General features: G+C 45.3%; 1 protein-coding gene across 3 annotated transcripts in view; it reads right to left on the bottom strand.

Annotated features, from left to right (window-relative positions):
* LARGE1 (LARGE xylosyl- and glucuronyltransferase 1) overlaps positions 1-22,794 on the bottom strand; it is a 354,609-nt gene that overhangs the window by 17,005 nt on the left and 314,810 nt on the right. For all 3 annotated transcript variants that reach the window (XM_075602524.1, XM_075602522.1, XM_075602523.1), the window contains 2 exons: positions 21,948-22,073; positions 7,962-8,117 (listed from right to left, as the gene is read on the bottom strand). In XM_075602524.1, coding sequence (XP_075458639.1) covers positions 7,962-8,117; positions 21,948-22,073 — 282 coding nt within the window. The remainder of the gene's footprint in view (positions 1-7,961; positions 8,118-21,947; positions 22,074-22,794) is intronic.

Here is a 22,794-nt window from a genome sequence, read left to right as displayed (position 1 = left end):
TGCTTTATTTACAGCCCCACAGCAGCACTGCTTTATTTACAGCCCCACAGCAGCACTGCTTTATTTACAGCCCCACAGCAGCACTGCTTTATTTACAGCCACGCAGCAGCACTGCTTTATTTACAGCCCCACAGCAGCACTGCTTTATTTACAGCCCCACAGCAGCACTGCTTTATTTACAGCCCCACAGCAGCACTGCTTTATTTACAGCCCCATAGAAGCACTGCTTTATTTACAGACACACAGCAGCACTGCTTTATTTACAGCCCCACAGCAGTACTGCTTTATTTACAGCCCCACAGCAGCACTGCTTTATTTACAGCCCCACAGCAGCACTGCTTTATTTACAGCCCCACAGCAGCACTGCTTTATTTACAGCCCCACAGCTGCACTGCTTTATTTACAGCCCCACAGAAGCACTGCTTTATTTACAGCCCCACAGCAGCACTGCTTTATTTACAGCCCCACAGCAGCACTGCTGTTTTGTTACTTTTACTATTCCACTCTTTATTAAAAGAGCACAATGAATTTGTATCAGGAAGCGTTCCTCCATTCCTGTTCCCTAAGAATACAGACTGCATTAAAGTGTTGCTCCCGGAAAGAGTAAGATACTCCATAGGTTGTTTGACCAACATGTCAATTGTAAAAAGTGTTTTCTTGTGCATACATTTTGGAGACTGCAGAGGTCTCTTCATCAGACGTGATCTCTCCATTGGAGATAGGGGGCTTCAATACACAGCACATGAGGTTCATCACCGCAGGGTCTTCATCTGTCAATGAGGTGTTCAGATTGGCACACTGTAGCTGGAGTATTGTCCTCTGGTGGCGGGCGTGCGCCAAGTGGGGGGCGGGAGAATTTCCAGGGGGGGAGCGGTGGCTACAGAGGTCCTGCGCACCCCCCCCAAGGCATTTAAATTAAATGCCGGGGGGACCGCGCGAGGCCTCTGCAGCATCTCCTACTTAGTCTTCGGTGATGCATCGCCATGGTAACCGGCGGGTCATGTGACGTCGCATTGCCATGGCAACGTGAAGTCACATGACCCTGTGACATCATTGACGTCGGAGCTGAGGAGGGGGGGGCGCGAGCTGGGAGGGGGGGGGGCGCGAGCCGGGAGGGGGGGGGGGCACATGTTAAAAACTTTGCGCGCCCCTGCTCAGGTGTATACATCCATGGATATTAATAGGTACCCTCAGGCTGGGGTACTCTCCTCTGGTACATACATCCATGGATATTAATAAGTATACTCAGGCTGGAGTATTGTCCTTTGGTGTATACATCCACGGATATGGATAAGTATACTCAGGCTGGGGTACTCTCCTCTGATGTATACATCCATGGATATGGATAAGTACTCTGAGGCTGGGGTACTATCCTCGGGTATCAGATTAGAGATCACATCTGATGAAGAGACCTCGGCAGTCTCCAAAGCTCATACCCATACAGACCTTGTTTGTTTGACATGTTGGCCCGTTAACATGCACCAAAACATGAAGTATCGTAAAAACGGCAGAAATATTTCTAAGCTACGCTGTACATCGCTATTCTCCAACACATTGTGCATTGCTTGCTATTACACCCAATACCAATACTTATACTTAGGACACTGATCACTCAGGGGTGCAGGTATCCACATGGTCTCATCTTCTTCCTTAACATACTCTGTGATCACTGGGAAGAAGTGTTATCCTTTTACACAGTCTTTTGGTTTACCAGAGCAGGGCGCTCAACTCCCGTCCTCAAGCCGTCCCCTTTCCCCCCCCAACAGGTCAGGTTTTCAGGATATCCCAGCTTCAGCACAGTTGGCTCAATCAGAGGCTCAGTCTTCGACTGAGCCACTAATTGAACCACCTGTGCTGAAGCTGGGATATCCGGAAAACCTGTCCTGTTGGTGGCCCTTGAGGACTGGAGGTGCCCCACCCCATGGCCAGTAAATGGTGTAGCGATAACTAATGTACAGCCCCAAGGACAGAGTAATAAAACAGAACCTGCCTCCCCGCTGACAACAATACTCATATCAGTACTGTATTTCAGGCAAGCAGACAAGCACTGGGGGATTTCACAGGGAAAGAGCAATCGTAGAGAAAATGGGAGGAGGGGATATATATCAGGCACAAATACGTCTCTAAGCCCCCAGCCCCGTTATTACAGAGGAGGTGCACGGTACGCTGCCAGACACAGCATTATCTCACAAGCGTGTGCGGAGTGCCGCGCTGGCAAATGGATTTATTTGATTGCTTTGCAATTTTGTTTTGCAACTGCAACCTCAAACAAAGTGGAAACGTGCGAAGTGCCAAAACCCCCGACGCTGCCAAGTTGCTGTAAGTGTTTATGTATATGTTTGGTGCTCCTTTTATAAATGTGTACACATCCCGATTGTGTGCCTAACATAATGGCCGCCTTCTAGTTTCAATCAATCCTTCAGTCGGGGGCAACCCAGCAGCTACAATGTATCCGGATGTTACTACGGTAACATGATCTATTGTTACAGTTTGCGGCTCAAAACTGCTGGGAACATTGGCAACAAATGATCACAAACAGGAAAGTGTTGCAAAGATCTCGCACTGCTGGGGAGGTGGGATCAACCCTGCTACAGAAATCAAAGGATGCTTTAAAACTAATTAAAAACGTCATTAAGAGTTCAATAAAATAAAAATAACAGTCACTAGTATCTAATACCAAAGAACTGATTTATTTAAAAAAAAAAAACATCAGATTTCACATGTTTTGCTGCTTTAAGGGCATCTGGAGCCTGCTGTGGAGGCACAGAACATGTAATGAGATGCTCGTGAACCGCTTGCTTTGCAATGCGTCGCTGGCCCCTTTGACGGTGATGGGTTTACATTGCCGTTTGCTATAAAACACCCTGAGGCACATTGTATACAGTTGTGTGAAAAAGAAAGTACACCCTCTTTGAATTCCATGGTTTTACATATCAGGACATAATAACAACCATCTGTTCCTTAGCAGGTCTAACAATTAGGTAAATACCACCTCAGATGAACAACAACACATGACATATTACACCGTGTCATGATTTATTTAACAAAAATAAAGCCAAAATGGAGATGCCATGTGTGAAAAACGAAGTACACCCTTACTGACTCCATAGTAATTAAGATGCTAAGTAGCAGACAGCTGCTGCTAATCCAATGCCCTTGATTAATTGATCATCAGCAAGTGTGGCCACCTCTATAAAAGCCGAAGTTTTAGAAGTTTGCTGGTCTGGAGCATTCAGGTGTGTGTTAACACAATGCCAAGGAGGAAAGACATCAGCAATGATCTTAGAGAAGCAATTGTTGCTGCCCATCAATCTGGGAAGGGTTATAAGGCCATTTCCAAACAATTTAAAGTCCTTCATTCTACAGTGAGAAAGATTATTCAAAAGTGGAAAACATTCAAGACAGTTGCCAATTTTCCCAGGAGTGGACGTCCCAGCAAATTCACCCCAAGTTCAGACCGTGCAATGCTCAGAAAAATTGCAAAAAACCCAAGAGTTACATCTCAGACTCTACAGGAATCTGTTAGCATGTTAAATGTTAAAGTTCATGACAGTACAATTAGAAAAAGACTGAACAAGTATGGTTTATTTGGAACGGTTGCCAGGAGAAAGCCTCTTCTCTCTAAAAAGAACACGGCAGCACGGCTTAGGTTTGCAAAGTTGCATCTGAACAAACCACAAGACTTCTGGAACAATGTCCTTTGGACAGTCGAGACTAAAGTGGAGATGTTTGGCCATAATGCATAGCACCACGTTTGGCGAAAGCCAAGCACAGCATATCAGCACAAACACCTCATACCAACTGTCAAGCACGGTGGTGGAGTGGTGATGATTTGGGCTTGTTTTGCAGCCACAGGACCTGGGAACCTTGCAGTCATTGAGTCGACCATGAACTCCTCTGTATACCAAAGTATTCTAGAGTCAAATGTGAGGCCATCTGTCAGACAGCTAAAGCTTGGCCGAAATTGGGTCATGCAACAGGACAATGATCCCAAGCACACCAGCAAATCTACAACAGAATGGCTGAAAAAGAAAAGAATCAAGGTGTTGCAATGGCCCAGTCAAAGTCCAGACCTCAACCCGATTGAAATGCTGTGGTGGGACCTTAAGAGAGCTGTGCATAAACAAATGCCTGCAAACCTCAATGAACTGAAGCAACGTTGTAAAGAAGAGTGGGCCAAAATTCCTCCACAACGATGTGAGAGACTGATAAAGTCATACAGAAAACGATTACTTCAAGTTATAACTGCTAAAGGTGGTTCTACAAGTTATTGAATCATAAGGTGTACTTGGTTTTTCATACATGGCTTCTCCATTTTGGCTTTATTTTTGTTAAATAAATCACGACACAGTGTAATATGTCATGTGTTGTTGTTCAGCTGAGGTTGTATTTAACTAATTTTAAGACCTGCTAAGGAACAGATGATTGTTATTATGTCCTGATATGTAAAACCATAGAATTCAAAGAGGGTGTACTTTCTTTTTCACACAACTGTAACTTCCATCATGCCCTGTGTCTGTGTCATGCAGGGAGAAGGATCTGTTTTAAATAACCCCATCATGAATATATATCCTTGTGTTGCTGTTGTGATGCTGGTGGCACGGGGCGCGGGAAGCAGATGGCAGTGCACACAAGCTACTGAGGCTTTGAGTAATAAACTAGAAACATCTGAGACAGGTGAAGTGTGAGTCTGTTGGGTAAGAGGTTTGTCTGATGGCATCTCTGGTGCAGGGTAATGATGGGGGTTTCACTGTGGGGAGGGAAAGAGGCAGAGAGAAAATGTGTGTGGGAGAGCGACAATGTGTGTGTGAGACATAGTCTGAGTGTGTGAGAGATAATCTGAGTGTGTGAGAAAGTGATAGTGTGTGTGTGTGTGTGTGTGATGAATATGTTTGTGTGAGAGAGTAAATGTATGTGTGTGATTGAGAGAATGAGTGTGAGAGAGAATGTATGTGTATGTGAGAGAGAATATCTCTGTGTGAAAGAGAATGTGTGCGTGTATGAAATAGTGAATATGTGTGTGAGAGAATGAGAGAGCGTGAGAGAGAGAGAATGTGTGTGTAAAAGAGAGAAATGTGTGTTTGTAAAAGAGAGAAAATGTGTGTGTGAGAGAGAGGATGTGTGTGTGTGTGTAAGAGAGAGAAAATGTTTGTTTGTTTGTAAGAGAGAGGATATTTGTGTGTGAGAATGTGTGAGGGATAGAGAACGAGAATGTGTGTGTGTGTGTGAGAGAGAGAATGTATGAGAGAGAATTAATGTGTGAGAGCGAGTATATGTGTGTGAGAGAGAATGTGTGTGTACAAGATAGTGAATATGTGTGTGTGTGTGAGAATGTGTTTGTGTGAGAGAGAGAATGTATGAGAGAGAATGAATGTTTGAGAGCGAGCATATGTGTGTGTGAGAGAGAAAGTGTGTGTGAGAGAATGTGTGTGTACAAGATAGCGAATATGTGTGTTTGTGTGAGAATGTGTTTGTGTGAGAGAGAGAGAATGTGTGTCAGAGTGTTAGAGATGATGTGTCTGTGAGAGAGACAGTGTTTGCGTGTGTGAGGATGTGTGTCTCAGAGTGTAAGAAGAGAGGATACGTGGGCACAGCGGATTTCCAAATGATCTAATTTATTTAGCCAAACAGAAACAACGTTGCGACCATAAGATCTTTTCCAAGTGAGGTACATTGGTATAGTGGTACAGTGGGCCCACGTATCCTCTCTCCTTGTACTGTTGGATCAGTTGCAGGCTCATATCCAGACGCAGGAGCACCGGTAATTACTTTACTTTTATTCTTTTTTGGTGTGCAGCATTTACCACTTTTCATAGTGTCTCAGAGTGCAGCCAGCACTGTGGCTGGGGTTAGGACATTTTGGGTTGGTGGTGCGGTGTGCCGCTAGAAGGAACCAATACAGTCAGGTTATATTCCGTGTCAGTGTATAGTGTATAGTGCGGTCAGGTTATACTGTGTGTCAGTGTATAGTGCGGTCAGGTTATACTATGTGTCAGTGAGTAGAGCAGTCCGGTTATATTATGTCTGTGTATAGTGCAGTCAGGTTATACTCTGTGTTAGTGTATAGTGCAGTCAGGTTATATATGCCATGTCAGTGTATAGAGCAGACAGGATATACTCTGTGTCAGTGAGTTGAGCAGTCCGGTTATAGTATGTCTGTGTATAATGCAGTCAGGTTATACTCTGTGTCAGTGTATAGTGCAGACAGGTTATACTTTGTGTCAGTGTATAGTGCAGTCAGGTTATATATGCCATGTCAGTGTATAGAGCAGACAGGCTATACTCTGTGTCAGGTTATATATGCCATGTCAGTGTATAGAGCAGACAGGTTATACTCTGTCAGGTTATATATGCCATGTCAGTGTATAGTGCAGACAGGTTATACTCTGTGTCAAGAGTATATTGCAGTCAGGATATACTCTGTGTCAGAGTATAAAGCAGCCAGGTTATATTCCATGTTAGTGTATAGTGCAGTCAGGTTATATATGCCATGTCAGTGTATAGAGCAGACAGGATATACTCTGTGTCAGAGTATAGAGCAGTCAGGTTATATTCTGTCAATGTATAAAGTAGTCAGTGTAACACTGACACAGAATATAACACAAACTGTAACCAGACAAAAAAAGCGAAACGCACAGTGTGAAATGCGCGAGGGATTGCTACGTGAGTTACTATTGGTGGTGCCACAGACCGGTTTGAGGGAGGTTGAAAACACAGCTGATTGAGACTCCAGTCCGGACCTTCATCAACTACTCCAGCGGCTGCCTGCTCTTCCGGATCTCCCGGTCCTCGCTTTCACTTATTTTCACATGTTGTAAGTTCCATTTTGCCATTTTGCAGATGCAGCGGACGTTATTTTAAGGCATCACAGCGCCGTTTTCGTGTGCGCTGCTGTACTCTACGCGGCATGTACGCGGCCAATCGCCCCAGGCACGCACGCTTATTGTGGTTGCTTTGTTTGAATTTTATGGATTGTGTGCAATTATATGCAATGAAAGGAATGAATTGTAATGTGTACAGCACTGTGCTACTGTGCCAATATCAGGTGTTTATAAGCCAGAACACTAAAATGCCATTTTATGCACTCGCGTGTTAAGGCGGTACGGTTGGAAGTAATCCCGCGCCATCACATGGGTATTCCGAGGTATACACCGCGTGATTTTGTAAAATGATGGCCGCTGCATTGGCATTTTATTGTAATTCTGTTTGTACTATGTAATCCCTCCATAGGACTTCCTTGTAATACATATCATACTGCTTCTTAGTGCACTTTCCATTTCTTGTCTTTGTGCTACCAGAGAAGTTCACATTATCTCCCACCTGGCGGATCTCTTTGACGCTAATACAAGATAACAAAGTGACTCACAGAGACGCAGCGTTTGATACGTCTCATTATAATCAGTGTCATGTGACTCCTCCCTAACTCCTCTTACTGACGCTACCCAAATCACAAGCTGACACCAACAGCGCAAAAGTTAGAGCAAAGACTTTGATACATTGAAGCTCCATGTATTTATTGATACATCCCCCAATGTGTGTGTGTGTGACAACTTTATGCTGTGAAGCCCCTTCCCTGTGCCGGAGAAGATTTAGTCCCATTCATTTGAATAGAGCTTAAATCTTCTCCAGTGCTGGGGAGTGGCATTGCAGCATAACATTCCCTCTCTTCCTTTCTCTCTATTGATTGAATATGGTTTTGGACCTGAGGGAGAAAGAGAGACAGTTGAGACCGACAAAGAAAGGAAGAGACATAGTGAGAATGAGGTCTCCAAGATGCATCCTATCCCCTGATTTGGAAGATACCTACACAATAAATATAAAGGGGGTTGTCACTCGGACACATGATAACCTCGTCTTTCTTCCCCAAGTTTCTGTTTCCGTCTGGTCTTCCCACCACTGCCCCTGTCTTCAGGATTCATGGCCCCCCTGTGATTTACTCTCCTCTTTTACATTGCACTTACATTTTCGCTGTTAACATCCACTTCACTGGGGCACCCAAACAGCTCCCTTCTCAGAAGGTTCCCGTCGTACTCCAGGAATGTCAGGTAGAGGTTACGGAAGAACTCCACGTGCTTGTTCTTCACACGCAGCTTCTTGGGGGAATTCCAGTGTATGACCTGGTGGGAAGAGAAAGAACTGGGGTGAATCCACGTCACCTGCACCAACAGCAGCCAGCGACGGACAACAGTTACAGCACCTTCAGCTCAGGTGATACAAGTCTGGTACTGTACAGTATGTCCTTGTACTATTGATGAGTTTACTTCCCACCAAGCCAAGGACACCATGACACAACATGGCCAAGATCTATAACTGAGACTGCACAAAAACAGAAAGCATAAATAGAGCGTAGATTATTAGCTGGAATTCTGTGCATTCATCTCATAGAAATAGCTATTCAAATAATATTGCACTAAGCAACTGCACTGCAAAAAACATTGTCGCATTTTAAGCCTGCAGCGGGGTTTGCGTTTTGAGCTTGCTAAGACTGTGTATGTATGTTTGTATGTATGTATATCTTTATTTATATAGCTTCATTAATGTACATAGGGCTTCCAGCAGTAATACACGTGACAATCATATAAATAACAAATAATACAAATAACACATAAAGGGAAGAAGTCCTTCAGTCATTCCAGAGGTGAGGGGCCGTCAGTGGGAAAGGTTTAAGGCGAGAGGGCTGTGGATATAAATGTTAATTGGTCAACATTTTTTGGAAGGACATGACCCCTCCTCCTTAATTTTAAGATCACCCATCTAATCTAGTTTAGTCGCTGCTCACCTCGCCGCTGGGACCTGTTGCCGCTGACTGCTTCGGTAAGACCCTAACCTTAACCCTTACCCTAAAATCCCCTAATCTTAGCCCCTGATACTAACACTACCCCCTACCCTAAAACCCCTGAGCCTAACTCCTAACCACTAAAACCCCTTAAATTAACCCCCTTGCCTAAAACTTACCTTCTCGCAGAAGCGGGCGGGCGCGGAGTGTCCCCTTGCGGCGAAACTCTTGCGGGGAGTTGGGCGCGGTGGGACGACCGTGACAAATATCCCATTCCCAGACTTGGATAAGTAACCCCCATGGTGCCCAGTAGTTATTGCAAACCCACCACTCTGGTGTTTTGTGTTAGATTAAGAAACGTGGGATGCATTTGATCCAACTTTATTCAGCAGGAGCAGTTAATGCCAGTCAGATCTGGGTTTCAATAGAGCTCAAACTAGCCAGTAAACAGCAGCAAGTAACGAGTACACAGAATATATAGTGGTAATTCATGTTTTTCTTTTGACTACATACTCTTTTAGTCCATGGAATTAGTTGCAGACCATCCATGATTCATTCAGATGAGATCTGGGCTTTGTGTACTCCTTACTGCATTGCAAAGTCAGGAAGAAAGTGATACATCCCATTATTAGGGAGAAGGTGCGGCTCAGTGCTTCTAAATCAGGGGAACCTCGTTCAATTCCCGGTGTCGGCTCCTTGTAAAGTCACTTTATCTCCCTGTGCCCCAGGCACCAAAAACAGAGAGTGTAAGCTCATCTGGGCAGGGACAGTGTCTGTAACAATCCTTAATTAGACAGTAAGCTATCCTTACAGTCTATCCTTAATTAGAGTGTAAGCTCCTCGGAGCAGGGACTCCTCTTCCTTAATGTTGCTTTTATGTCTGAAGCACTTATTCCCATGATCTGTTATTTATATTATCTGTTATTTATATTATCTGTTATTTATTTGATTACCACATGTATTACTACTGTGAAGCGCTATGTACATTAATGGCGCTATATAAATAAAGACATACAATACAATACAATGTGCTGCGTCCCGCGCTATGCTGTAATTGTGACGCGCTTTGAGTCCCATTGGGAGAAAAGTGCTATATGAAATAGTTATTAATTATTAATATTATTATTATTATGTGTGTAAGTGCCATGAACCTTCCACTGGTCTGTATCCATTTCCCTTCTTTGCTAACACAAAAGAGCAGCCAAAGTATTAACAGGTAACACAGACATTTGAAGAGGAAACACTGAATAATGACCAGGCTACAGCACATGGCACTAGTGCAGTTTGGGGGAAACAGCTCGTTACGTGCTGTAGCTTCATAGTGTATGGGGATGGTGGAGCTTAACAACTTGGGCAGAATAATTCCCCAAGCTGAATACAGTTATAAAGTCATTAAACAAGGCACATTTTTCACAGATGATTTATTAACCCCTTCTCTCCGCAATGCCTTGCTAGCCCCTCTGGCAGTGAAAGGAAATTGAATCAGCAGGCTGAGCCAAGGCAGAAAACAACTGACTCGCTGCACTGACTTTAATGGGATGAGATTGCACCTTGGCAAACAGAAAGGAGAAAAAGCTGCATGTGTTACAATCAATTACTGAGGCCTGCGCAAGGAACACTTAGGAAGGCTTCCAATCCAGGACTTCAGGAAGGTTTGTACCTCCATTAAAATAATGATGTGAAGGCACAGTGTCGTGATCAGACAGAACCTGTCCAGAAGTACTGCTGACCAAGTAGTGCCAGTCACTCCGCAGTGTGCAGAATTATCCGCATACCTTAAAGCTACTGTCCCACTAAGCAGGGATATTCCACCCGGGTCCCACGGCGACCTTGGGTTCTGTGCCATTTGAAAATTGTACCAAGTACAATTACAATGCATCTGATCTCAGACACGCTATTTGAGAGGGTTGGGGTTCCTTACAATGCATCTGATCTCAGACACGCTATTTGAGCGGGTTGGGGTTCCTTACAATGCATCTGATCTCAGACGCGCTATTAGAGAGGGTTGGGGTTCCTTACAATGCATCCGATCTCAGACGCGCTATTAGAGAGGGTTGGGGTTCTTTACAATGCATCTGATCTCAGACGCGCTATTAGAGAGGGTTGGGGTTCCTTACAATGCATCCGATCTCAGACGCGCTATTAGAGAGGGTTGGGGTTCCTTACAATGCATCCGATCTCAGACGCGCTATTAGAGAGGGTTGGGGTTCCTTACAATGCATCTGATCTCAGAAGCGCTATTAGAGAGGGTTGGGGTTCCTTACAATGCATCTGATCTCAGACGCGCTATTAGAGAGGGTTGGGGATCCTTACAATGCATCTGATCTCAGACATGCTATTAGAGAGGGTTGGGGTTCCTTACAATGCATCTGATCTCAGACGTGCTATTAGAGAGGGTTGGGGTTCCTTACAATGCATCTGATCTCAGACGCGCTATTAGAGAGGGTTGGGGTTCCTTACAATGCATCTGATCTCAGACGCGCTATTTGAGCGGGTTGGGGTTCCTTACAATGCATCTGATCTCAGACGCGCTATTTGAGCGGGTTGGGGTTCCGCAAAATTTCATAATATAATTATAGAGTTCCTTAGCCAAAAAAGGAACCCCACTGTACTAAGCAATATCTATCAGTCAGATTGGCCAAGGAGCGATAGTGCTAAGGAACACGTGTTTAACTATCTTATTTTCATGGTATAAACTTTTTTTTGGGGGGGGAGAGGGGGTTCTAAAATGTCGCCTCAAATGCCTAAAATCTGCAACATTACACAGAATACAAAATAAGCAATTTTTTGGTTTATCACTAGTGAATAATGCTGCAGTGATTACAAAGTTGCAGTCATCTAGTTGAGTTATAAGGTATACCTTAGCACAGGGGTGCTCAACTACAGTCCTCAAGCCCCCCACCACACCAAACAGGTCAGGTTTTCAGGATAACCCAGCTTTAGCACAGGTGGCTCAATCAGAGGCTCAGTTTAAGACTGAGCCTCTTTGACACCTGTGCTGAAGCAGGTACTGATTGAGTCACATGTGCTGAAGCTGGGATATCCTGAAAAGCTGATCTAATTGGGGGGGCTTGAGGACTGGAGTTGAGGGCGCCCTGACTTAGCAAATTCCCAATTATGATTATATTTCAGCATCTTTGATTTACAGAAAACGAGTGGATTTGATATTGCAGTCCTGTATGTGATGCCATAGAAAATGGAAGAGCGGTTCAGAATGCAAAACAGATTGAAATCCTTTCTATAAATGTGGTTCTGTTTTTGCATCCATATTGCACTAATTTTGCAATAACAATGTCAAATTTGTGACTGCAATTCCAAATCTGTGCCCTGGGTGGCAGACTTAAACTGTCTATATTCAGGGTAGCCAACTCCAGACCTCAAGAGCTACCAACAGGCCAGGCTTTCAGGATACCCGGCTTCAGCACAGGTGGTTCAATCAACCCCTGCTTCAGCACAGGAGGCTCAGTGTTTGACTGAGCCTCTGATTGAGCCACCTGTGCTGAAGCAGGGATATCCTGAAAACCTGACCTGTTGGTAGCGGTTGAGGACTGGAGTTGACTATTCTATATAACGACTGCCAACTCTTCTGAAACTCCGATAGTTCAGCTACCCTTTAAGTCTCTGCCATGTATCTGTACGCCACCTGAATAGGAGAGGCATCAACCTGCCAGGACTAAAACTAATGAAATTTGGGGGTTCGCAATGAAAAAAAAATAGCATTTTAATAAAAAAGAGCTGGGGTTTTTTTTTTGTTTTTATCAGCGAAACGCCTTTCAAAACTTTGACAGTCAGTGAAACATAATCCGAAATCCGCGAGAGGACACGTCGGGTGCAGATGCTTTTATTTTTTTTATTTTTGAAAAAAAAAAAGATTATACATTTCTGGGTGAATCTAAAATGGCCTCTTCCATGCACGGCAATTGAAACCTGACCTCTGGACATTATCGTAAATAATCTGTTCCATTCCTGAGCCGTCACTCACAGGCGCAGTGACCCCATCAGGATGCGGAGGAAGCAGAAGGGTAGCAGGGGAAAGCTAACAAAACAGGCCATGGAGAACAGTATCCTTTAACATTACAAGCACATTATACCTGTAGACCAAGGGTGGGAAACTCCAGTCCTCACGGACCACCAACAGGTCAGGCTTTCAGGACAGCCCTGCTTCAGCACAGGTGGCTCAGATGAAGACTGCACCACCTGTGCTGGATCAGGGATATCCTGAAAGCCTGACCTGTTGGTAGCCCTCGAGTACTGCAGTTGTCCACCCCTGCTGTAGACTGCTGGCAGGTTACCTATTTATTTGTGGCGTTATTTTTGCTACTTAACGCGCTTTCCCCTTATTATCCATGGTAAAAAATAAAGCAATCTTTTTATCACGACTAAGTAACGGTTGCTTTTGACAAACCGTGTTCTGATAAACCACATTATGTTGCTAAATATTCTGCTTGGCAAGTTTTATAAAAGATTCTGCTTTCATTGGAAGAGAATATTTTATAAATGGGTTTATATATTTCTTCCTCTGACACAGATTACATTAATCCCTAGCACAAGGAGGAGAATAACAGCACCCGGTGCTGCGGCGGTGGATACATCCCACGGTGATATATAATGTATGTTGCTTAATTCCTCACTAACTCCTCCTACTGACAAGCTCTAACTCCCTAGCCGGACACATGTCTGTCACAATTTAGCTCCCAAAGTGTCTGGGTGCACATGGCCTGATGTTTCAAACGGCATTACAATTACCTTTCCATTTACTGAAGTCACTGGATTGTTGCACTTTTACCCAACGAGCGCTGAAGGCGTTCTGGTCGCAGTAACCCTTTTGCATCCAGTGCACTAAACGCAGCGGCTCCCACGGGATACACAACCCAGAGAGATCACACCCCTCTACAAGCAACAGAGGCAAACTATGTGATAACCATCCCGACTCTTGCGTTCCGCTCAAGGATGTCTTCTCTCTACCCCTATTGTATCTAAAGCCCTCTCCCGCCTTAACCCTTTCTCACTGACTGCCCCGCACCTCTGGAATGCCCTTCCCCTCAATACCCGACTAGGACTGCTCTCTATCCACCTTTAAGACCCACCTTAAAACACACCTGCTTAAGGAAGCATAGGAGTAGCTCATGGCTGGTTCTATACACCTGATACATAAAGCTTGGCCCCCTGCAGCCGCACTTACCAGAACGCCCTCCTACTGTCTCTGTACGTTCTTCCACCCTACCAATTAGATTGTAAGCTCTTCGGAGCAGGGACTCCTCTTCCTAAATGTTACTTCTATGCCTGAAGCACTTCTCCCCATTATGTATTATTTATATTATGTATATGATTGCCACGTGTATTACTGCTGTGAAGCGCTATGTACATTAATGGTGCTACATAAATAAAGACACACATACATACATAATGAGAAATGGGTAATGTGGTTGTGCCTAATTGCCTCTTGAATGGCAAAGGGGTGCTACCTATGTACTGAGGGATAACTGATAACCAATTGGAAAATCAAATGACAAGAGGTCAACGGATGTTCAAAAGAAGTCCAGTTGTGGTGCACACTGAGCATATTAAAACTTAACATGTACTACATCACTAAAATAAATCACAACAAATAAGTGTATCTGTGACAACGTGAAGACGGACAGAATGTTGAGTTTTTGAGAATAGCCTTAGGGGTGCCTCACAAACACTTCTTCTGAAGGTCCGTTGACTTCTTAACATTCGATTTTCTACTTGGTTATCGGCTTCCATGGGATATTCTGGATTCTATCGTTATTAAACTCATCGGGTATTTGTAACGTGTCAACATATCCCGCCACGCGTACTATACAGAGCTATGTATATTACATCAACAGAATGACATCCCAAATAAGGACAAACATGCAGACACAGGCGCAGAAGGTAGTAAGGGTCCAGATTTCAGTCTCCGTGACCCGGTCGATGTCGGCGCGGTTGAATGGTCACGTACGATATGAAGATGGATGTGTGTTGGGGAAGCTGCTAATTTAGCGTTGGTGATGTCTTAATTAGGGCTTTGCTGGCTACTGTTTGAAGCACTCCTGATATATTTATCTATCACTGGTTGTCGCGGGAACTTTCTCATTGCTTTGTATTGATGTTTTCCTTTGATAAAGCTGGTGCTCTTGTGTACAAGCATTACACCGTGTAACTAAAATACATGAACCGACCCAATGTAAGTAAGACTCCACTCCTAACCGGGCAAGTCCTGGGAGGGTTTTTACTATGCTACCGGAAGTCCACACTGGTGCCACAGAACATCGCTAACAAAAGGGGTGATGGGATTATTACTATTATAGGGTACATTTGCTTTGATGTGAATGTCAACATTTCTTTTTAAATATTAACAGCTGGTACTGGCTCAAACTTCTGTGCATTTCTAGGCCACCGCTGGCCAGAGTTCCAACCTATCAAGGGTCAAGGAAACCGTGCGTCAAAATTGTCGAGTTCAACTTGGCGGAATTCCCAACAAGTCTGTTTATATTGTAAGAACAGAATTAAGCTGCTATGTATGGACACAGCAGGGATGTTTCATTATATACTGTAGGTTAACAAAATGTATTATTTTCACAGTGCGGCTATTATAATAATATTACACTTGGAATCATGAGACTTTTGTCTGGTTGCTTGTTTTGCGACTAGTGCAAACTCCAGCCCTCAAGGGCCACCGTCAGGCCTTAAGGATATCCCTGCTTCAGCACAGGTGGCTGAATCAGTGGCTCAGTCGTTGACTGAGCCACTGATTCAGCCACCTGTGCTGAAGCAAGGGATATCCTTAACCTGACCTGTTGGTGGCCCTTGAGGACTGAATTTGGCCACTCCTGCGCTAGTGCCTGCTGGTTGGTTTATTGCCTGAAACCTCTAGAAAACGGAGAACGAGAACTCCGAGCTGAACTCCAACCTCAGGGTGAGATGAAGTCCGGCAGGCAATATTTAAAAATGACAATCACAGCTCCTTTTCTGCTAAACTGATATTTACATGGTTGGGCAAAAATCAGCATGGGGGGGGGGGGGACGACTCCTGGCTCAAGCAGCCGTTAACCATTTAGCTGCCAAACGGGGGTGTCAATGCAGTGTCCTGGTGGCGGAAAAGAGGTTAAAATGGTTCTGGGATGACTGATGCTTCAGCCGCTTTGCTCTATGTTGCTACGAGTGAAGGTTTTTTTTAAACCCATCTGTGTTACTCTCTTTGGGAATTGCCACTCAAGCAGTATAAGCTACAGAAAATGGTGACATCATTATTACACTTTTACAGACTCCAACAATAATAACCAACCTGCAGGAGAAGTGCCAGAGGAATACCACTCAGGGGAGGGAAGCATTCAAGCACATAATTGAAAATAAAGGAGGATTTCCCAAAGACTAAGAGCTCTCCGAGGTTCCACCGATACAGACGGCAAAACCTCAATAAAATAAGGGCCTCTTGTTAGGTCTGTTGTGATGCACAAAAGTGCTGAAGGTGACACTGACAAATATTATGATATGTTTGGAACAAAGGAAGTGAACATTTAAATCTTATTTACTAGGAGTGAACCAAGAGGGTACAGTTGTCGCCCTCCCTCCGATCCCACAGATAACACCAGTTTGTCCGGATCTTTACATGGGAACAGGAGATAGAAATCCCCATAGAAGTTCTGCAGTAATGACCCTTATTTATTTATTGACCTTTGCCTTCAAGGCTATCCATCGGCCTCCCCGCCCTTCAGAACGGCCTGAACTGTAACACCCCCAATCAGGCCCTTAGATCGGCCATCGCCCCTAAACTGGGTGAGCCTCGGTTTAGGGTCAATAAAGCCGGAGGGAGAGATTTTTCAAGAACTGCCCCAAGACTGGGGAATAAGCTCCTTGCAGCTTCAAGAAATCAGGAAGCGTTACTTCCATTCAGAAAGGAATTAATAAACCTTCCTTTTTAAACGAAGCCTTGCACACTGACCCTAATTACCCCGGCAGGCAGCTTTCCTGCTCCCATTCGTGTTGCCCACCCTTAGTTGGTCTTCCTCGTCGTTCCCCTAAATGTTTTCGGCAGGTCCAGGTTGTAGGTCTGGGATGGGTAGGTCCATGAGTTCCTACACGCGCTCTAGCACGGCATTTAATTGGTGAGTAGCGCGTTAGCAAAAGGTCACAATAAATAATGAATGACCCTGTGCTGACTATACGCAGGAGTAGGGTTAGTAACAAGGTGCTGATACTGAAGGCCAAGCAAACTATCTGGAACATACACAGATATTCACATATGCGAGAAAAACTCGATTCTCTACTGCAAACTGCCTCTTCTAAACCGCTTATATAAAAAGTGACAACCCGCCCGGGTTGTACGCGCTTTAGGCCGTGCCTATAGTGCCGTCCTTGGCGACGGCGACACGGCGGGTAATGTCACCCGTCGCCGTCGCCACCGGCAAAAGTTATGTTTCGCCGGGCGGCGGGGTCGTGGGATTCCGGCAATTTGATTTGTTCAAGGGCCGTCATGTGACGCGACGGCCCTTGAAAAATCTAATTTTGCCGGCTTCAGATTTTCGCGACATCGCTCCTTCGCTTGTCGCCGTCGCGTGCACTATAAGCGCACGCAGCGGCGGTGTGACAGGGTGAATGAACGTCACCAGCCATATGCCTGGAAAACCTGTGTTTAGGCTGCTTAATTAGTCTGACCCCAGCTGCATAATCAAGGTGTTAAAACCCCAGGCTGTACACACATGCAGGAGAGCTGTTGAGGAGACAGGACTGAAAATGCTGAAGAGATTACTGCTGTAAGGGCTCAAATAAATAAGCCTTATCCAAAGAACCCGCCTGTGTGGTTGCATGTACCCTGCAACAGGCGGCAATGTATTTGTTTTCGGGCGACGTCGCGTCGCCGTCACTATAAGGGCGGCCTTAGAAGCGGATTGACCCGAGGTGCTGCTAACTCCATCCCCAGTCTGACTTGTGGGTTTTGCTCTCTCAGATAAACCCATATTTCAGGCTCTGGATGTAACTCGCGGTACCAATCTCGCCACTCAAAAGGTGATGTTAAAAAAAGTGTGAGTTTTTAGAAGGGTTTCGCATCCCGGAGCTTCCAGAATAGCAGTTGTTGGCACAAAATGCGAGATGTAGGCTATTTTTCCGCTCGGATTGTCAGAGCCGGAGTGAAAACGCTTCTAAAAAAGCTGTTTGGACGCGGTTTGGACATGCGAGACGGGCTTGCAGAATAGCGCAGCATGTCTACCTGCTTCTGTAGTGCACTTTGGAAGCGGGTTGTCACACATCGGAGCTCCCAGAATAGGCGCCACAGAATCAAACAACTCTGGAGCCAGAGGGTCTTGGGAGCTGAGAATAATACGGTCTAGTCCCTGGAGAACCCTCGCGGTTATGCGATCCCGCTCATCGATCCCATGATCATGACGTCACCACGGTGTCGCACATGGAAAAGCAGAGGGTCCACGCCTTCTCTTCCATTCAGATTGAGTTTACTGCTCGTTCCCCTAGGACAAGGGTTCACCACTCCAGACCTCAAGATCCCTCCCCCCCCCCCAACAGGTCCGGTTTCAAGGATATCCCAGCTTCAGCCCAGGTGGTGCAGTCTTCCACTGCTTGAGCTACCTGTGCTGAAGCAGGGATATCCTGAAAACCTGACCTGTTGGTGGGTCTTGAGGACCGGAGTCGAGCACCGCTGCCCTAGAAAAGGAGCAAAGGAGGCATCGCACTCACCAAATGTCACAGGGGTCGCCAGAGTGTCGCCTCGTGATGTTCGGTGAACATCGTATGGGTACTCAACAGGTTAATCCAAGAAGGAAACCTAACTGACCGCAGTTATGCAGCTGGGAGACTTTGACGCACGACTGCCATGTGCTTCTGTCCTCTCTGATATTTTTCAATGTGCTTCTCGTAATGAAGCTTTCGAGCAGAAATGAGCAAAAGCAATTTAGCTTGTTTATTTATTTTTTATCACCGAACGAATAATACAATCTCGCTGCGGACGTGACATTAAGTGATCTCACCGATGTGATTCTCCCAATACTGCTCTATCCATTTAATAACTAGGGAAGCTGCAAATAAGCCGGGGGTACAATAACGAGACGCCCCGCGGATCTGGGGGAATAAATGGATAAAAGGAAGGAGTTGATGGATGTGGGTTCCTGGTAACAATAACGCGTTCTGCAAAGTACAGCTCTGCACACAGACCCCGACGCCTCCATAAATAACCCCAGATAATACTGTTTGGCTGTGGCAGGTGAATGCTATAGTGGGAGCTGATAACACCTGTGTTCACATCCCTGTTACGAGACCGCTGCTCCCGGAATACAGACCTTCGATACAATGCACAGCGGGATATTGATGGATCCACAATCTCCCCGAGAATAAATTACAATTTAAATCTTGCTTTAACATTTGTATTTATTAAGCTCCGAGTAAATTTGGAGCGTTTCATTTTACCCCTCATTAAATCTCCCTGGGCGTTTCATTATGCTGCTTATTAATTACATAATGTTCCTTATTAGTTGATAAAGTGTATAACGAAAGGCAGAGAACGCACTTTGGGCCTAATAGCTGTGCGTGGTAATGGAAAGAGGTGGCATTTACATCGCAGGATGGCAACGTCCTCCTGTGGGAAACCCGTGGGGAACAGACAGAGAATGTTCTAATTGGCACCAGAACAGGAAAATGCTTTATTCTGTTACTTGCCTTCTCTCATGTGGCGCTGAATATATATGCAATATGCCATAGTGTAAAACAGGGGCGCGCAACGCTTTCCCCCTGCCTGCTCTCGTCCCCTGCTCGCATCCCCCCCCCCACCCCGGCTCGGCTCCGTCACATTGCCATGGCACGTGATCCAGCGGCGTCATTTGACGTCGGGTTACCATGGCGACGCGTCACCGAAGACCAGGTAGGAGATGTTATAGAGGCCTCACGCTGTCCCCCGGCTTTTCATTTAAATGCCTCGGGGGAGAGTGTGGGACCTCTGTAACCACCGCGCCCCCCCCCCCCCCCTGGAAAATCTCACGCCCCCTAATCCTTTTTTACTCACCATTACTTACTTGTGTACCTGGTTGTAACCACGACCAGCTTCACAATGCAAGGCCACAACCATCCTCATACTACAGAGACCCAAAAGGTCGAAATAGCTGTCTGTGAGTAGGTTTACTGGTTCTACACTTCTTTATCCCAGGCAGTATGTATGTCTTTATTTATATAGCGCCATTAATGTACATAGCGCTTCACAGCAGTAATACACGTGCCAATCACATAAATAACAAATAATACAAATAACACATAATGGGAAGAAATGCATAAAAGTGACATTTAGGAAAAGGAGTCCCTGCTCCGAAGAGCTTACAATCTAATACGGCAGGCATAAGCTTATAGGGGTACATGTTAAAATGGCTGAGAAGCAAAAACCAACACTGTGAGTGCTCGTCTGCATGCTATTATCCAGAATCCTTTGGGTAAACCAGGTTTGTGGTCCTGTCAGACATTCTCTTACATCGGACGGGGAAAAAAAATGCGGGCAGGAAATGGAGCGTTACCTGAGAACAAATGTACATTTCTTGCATTTTTTTAAAAACCAGTGCCAGCTTTGCACCTAGGAGATGCTGATAAATACCCCGCTTATTGATCCTAAAATAAACGAGCTTTCTAGTTTACAATAGGATTATGCCACAATAAAGGTGGTTATTTAATAACCTGCAATAGTGCCCCAATCGGGAATGGTTACCCCCTTAGTGCTTCAGTCCTGCAAGAAGACCCCTCTTATTAAAAAAAGAGGTGTTTGCCAACAACCCTGTTCCCTTGGCTGCCAGAGTGGCCTGAAACAATCCTTTGGCAACCAAGGGGTTAACCCGCAACTGAAATCGTTTATACAATGGAACAAGAGCCATTTAATTAAACTTACCTTGTGATCATAGAAGCACAACATTGGTAACGGGTGTCATTGTTTCACAAAGAATGAGCTGTTACAAATACATCTGCGGTAAATGGCTCAACGAACAGCTTCAGAGAACAGTTATGTCAAGTTCCAACACTGAACGTCTACAACCAATTAGTGACCTGCGTGCGCTGCTGGTATATGTCACGTGGATAGGGATCCGCTAGATCAGGGGTTCCCAACCTGTTTCACATTGTGTACCCCCGTTAGAAAATATTTATTCTGCGTACTCCTAATTAATAAATCTTATGAACTACTCATCAAGAGTACTGCTAATAAAACTGTGTGACCGATCCCAGGCAGTATAGTGTTCTCAGGGGGAGACCTATGCTTAATAAGGCCCCAAACTGCCCCTCAGTGTGTGCCGACAGCATGGGGGGTAAAGCTGTCATTCACTGCAGGAGCTTCCAAAGTCACGCCCCACAATGCCTTGTTGCTGTGCATGCAAAGCATTTGGGGGATATATATATATATATCCTAGTGTATGCTCTCCCTTTCTGCTGGTCAGTGCGGGAACCACCACCCTGCCTCCCCCTTCTCTAGCACTCTGCTCTCCTTACACTGGGCCAAAACTTATGCTGCTTTTCCTGTACTATGGTGGTGTTAGAGAAAGGCCACAGATATCCTCGTCACTGACAGCTTCATTTGTCTTGTCCCCCATACACAGAGGACAAATATGTATTAAGCATTAAGGGGGCACTAAATAAGCCATAGTATACTGGGATTCTTCTTTCAAGGACTTTAGATTTCAATAATTATTAGTGTGTTCTTAGACTGGTCCGAGATTCCAAACTCCTTCCAGGGAGAGGTCCCCAGACTGTATTGACATTTGGCAATTTTTCTCAGGGAGAAAGTAGAATAGGAAATGCATCTACAAATGTGTCAAATCGAAATCTGTTACACAAAGAAAACAATCTATTGTTCTTGTTGTGAGGTGTCCCGTCTGCCTTTTTATTCCACGACAGGGGTGGTCCACTCCAGTCCACCAACAGGCCAGGTATTAGGGATGTTGCTGCTTCAGCACAGGTGGCTCTGTCATTCTGTTGCAGGTATATCCCTAATACCTGGCCTGTAGGTGGCCCTGGAGGACTGGAGTTGGCCACCCTGTGTGCCAGACCTCGGGACGTGGTAGCTACGTCATGGAGCACCCAAATGATTAAAGTCCCCCCCCTCCTCCCACACACAGTTTTTCTGCCTCCCACATTCTTGTTGCCTCCCCCCGGCCCCACCACCTGCTGCCTTCCCACATTTACAGCGCACCTTCAGATCGGAGACGTCTCGGTAGCACTTCTCGGAGCGGGTGTGATCAGACAGCTGCACGTTCCAGAAGCAGGGGAGCTGGTGCACCAGGAAAGGGTTCTGCTTGATGACAGCGTTGAAGATATCCTGGGGAGAGACAGACAGCTCAGTTGTCTGCATTCTGAGCACGGGGCGCACGCTCGGATCCTGCACAGAACACCTTTTTGATGCTGCCAGGATAAAAGATACTCAGAGAGCTCCCTCCGCTGCGCTTTTTTCCTTTATACAGCATTGGCCCAGGTGAGTTTAAACAGGTTGCTGTTCAAAATAAGCAGCGCTACGAAGAATATCTCAGCAAGACAGATGAGAACGGTTGAACAAAGACACAATGGGATGGACAAACATGACAGGAACAGCCAAATTATCCTTTCAATAGGTGAACGGAATGATTCCTTTGCAGCTATTCATGTGCAGAGCTCAAATCTTAACAGGGCAAACCCTTTATAGCAGCATTCCCCTGTGTATTCCATAGTGATGAGCAACCTCGTCTAATCAGAAGGGCACAGGTGTGACCATCAAATCACCACCAAGGGTAGCAAGAATCACACAGCACAACTCTACATTTGGCTTTCTATTGGCCCGTATTTTGTTCGGCACAGAAACTTGTAGACCGGCGGTCCCCCGGAGCTGAAGATAGAGCAGTTCAACTCCATGAAATATTTACTTAATGTTCTTTACTTTTTTTTAGGAAGATATTATAGGGAGAAGGAGCGGCTCAGTGAGCAACAGCACTGACTTTGATAATAATTGCACTGAGTTTGACACTGGTTCAAATCCTTGTGTCGGTTGCTTGTGACCTTGGGTAAGT

This window comes from Ascaphus truei, chromosome 5 (genome assembly GCF_040206685.1).
Source record: "Ascaphus truei isolate aAscTru1 chromosome 5, aAscTru1.hap1, whole genome shotgun sequence".
NCBI classification, from domain to species: Eukaryota; Metazoa; Chordata; class Amphibia; order Anura; family Ascaphidae; genus Ascaphus; species Ascaphus truei.
The sequence above is the reverse complement of the archived record's forward strand: the minus strand, read 5'-3'. Positions and strand labels throughout refer to the sequence as shown.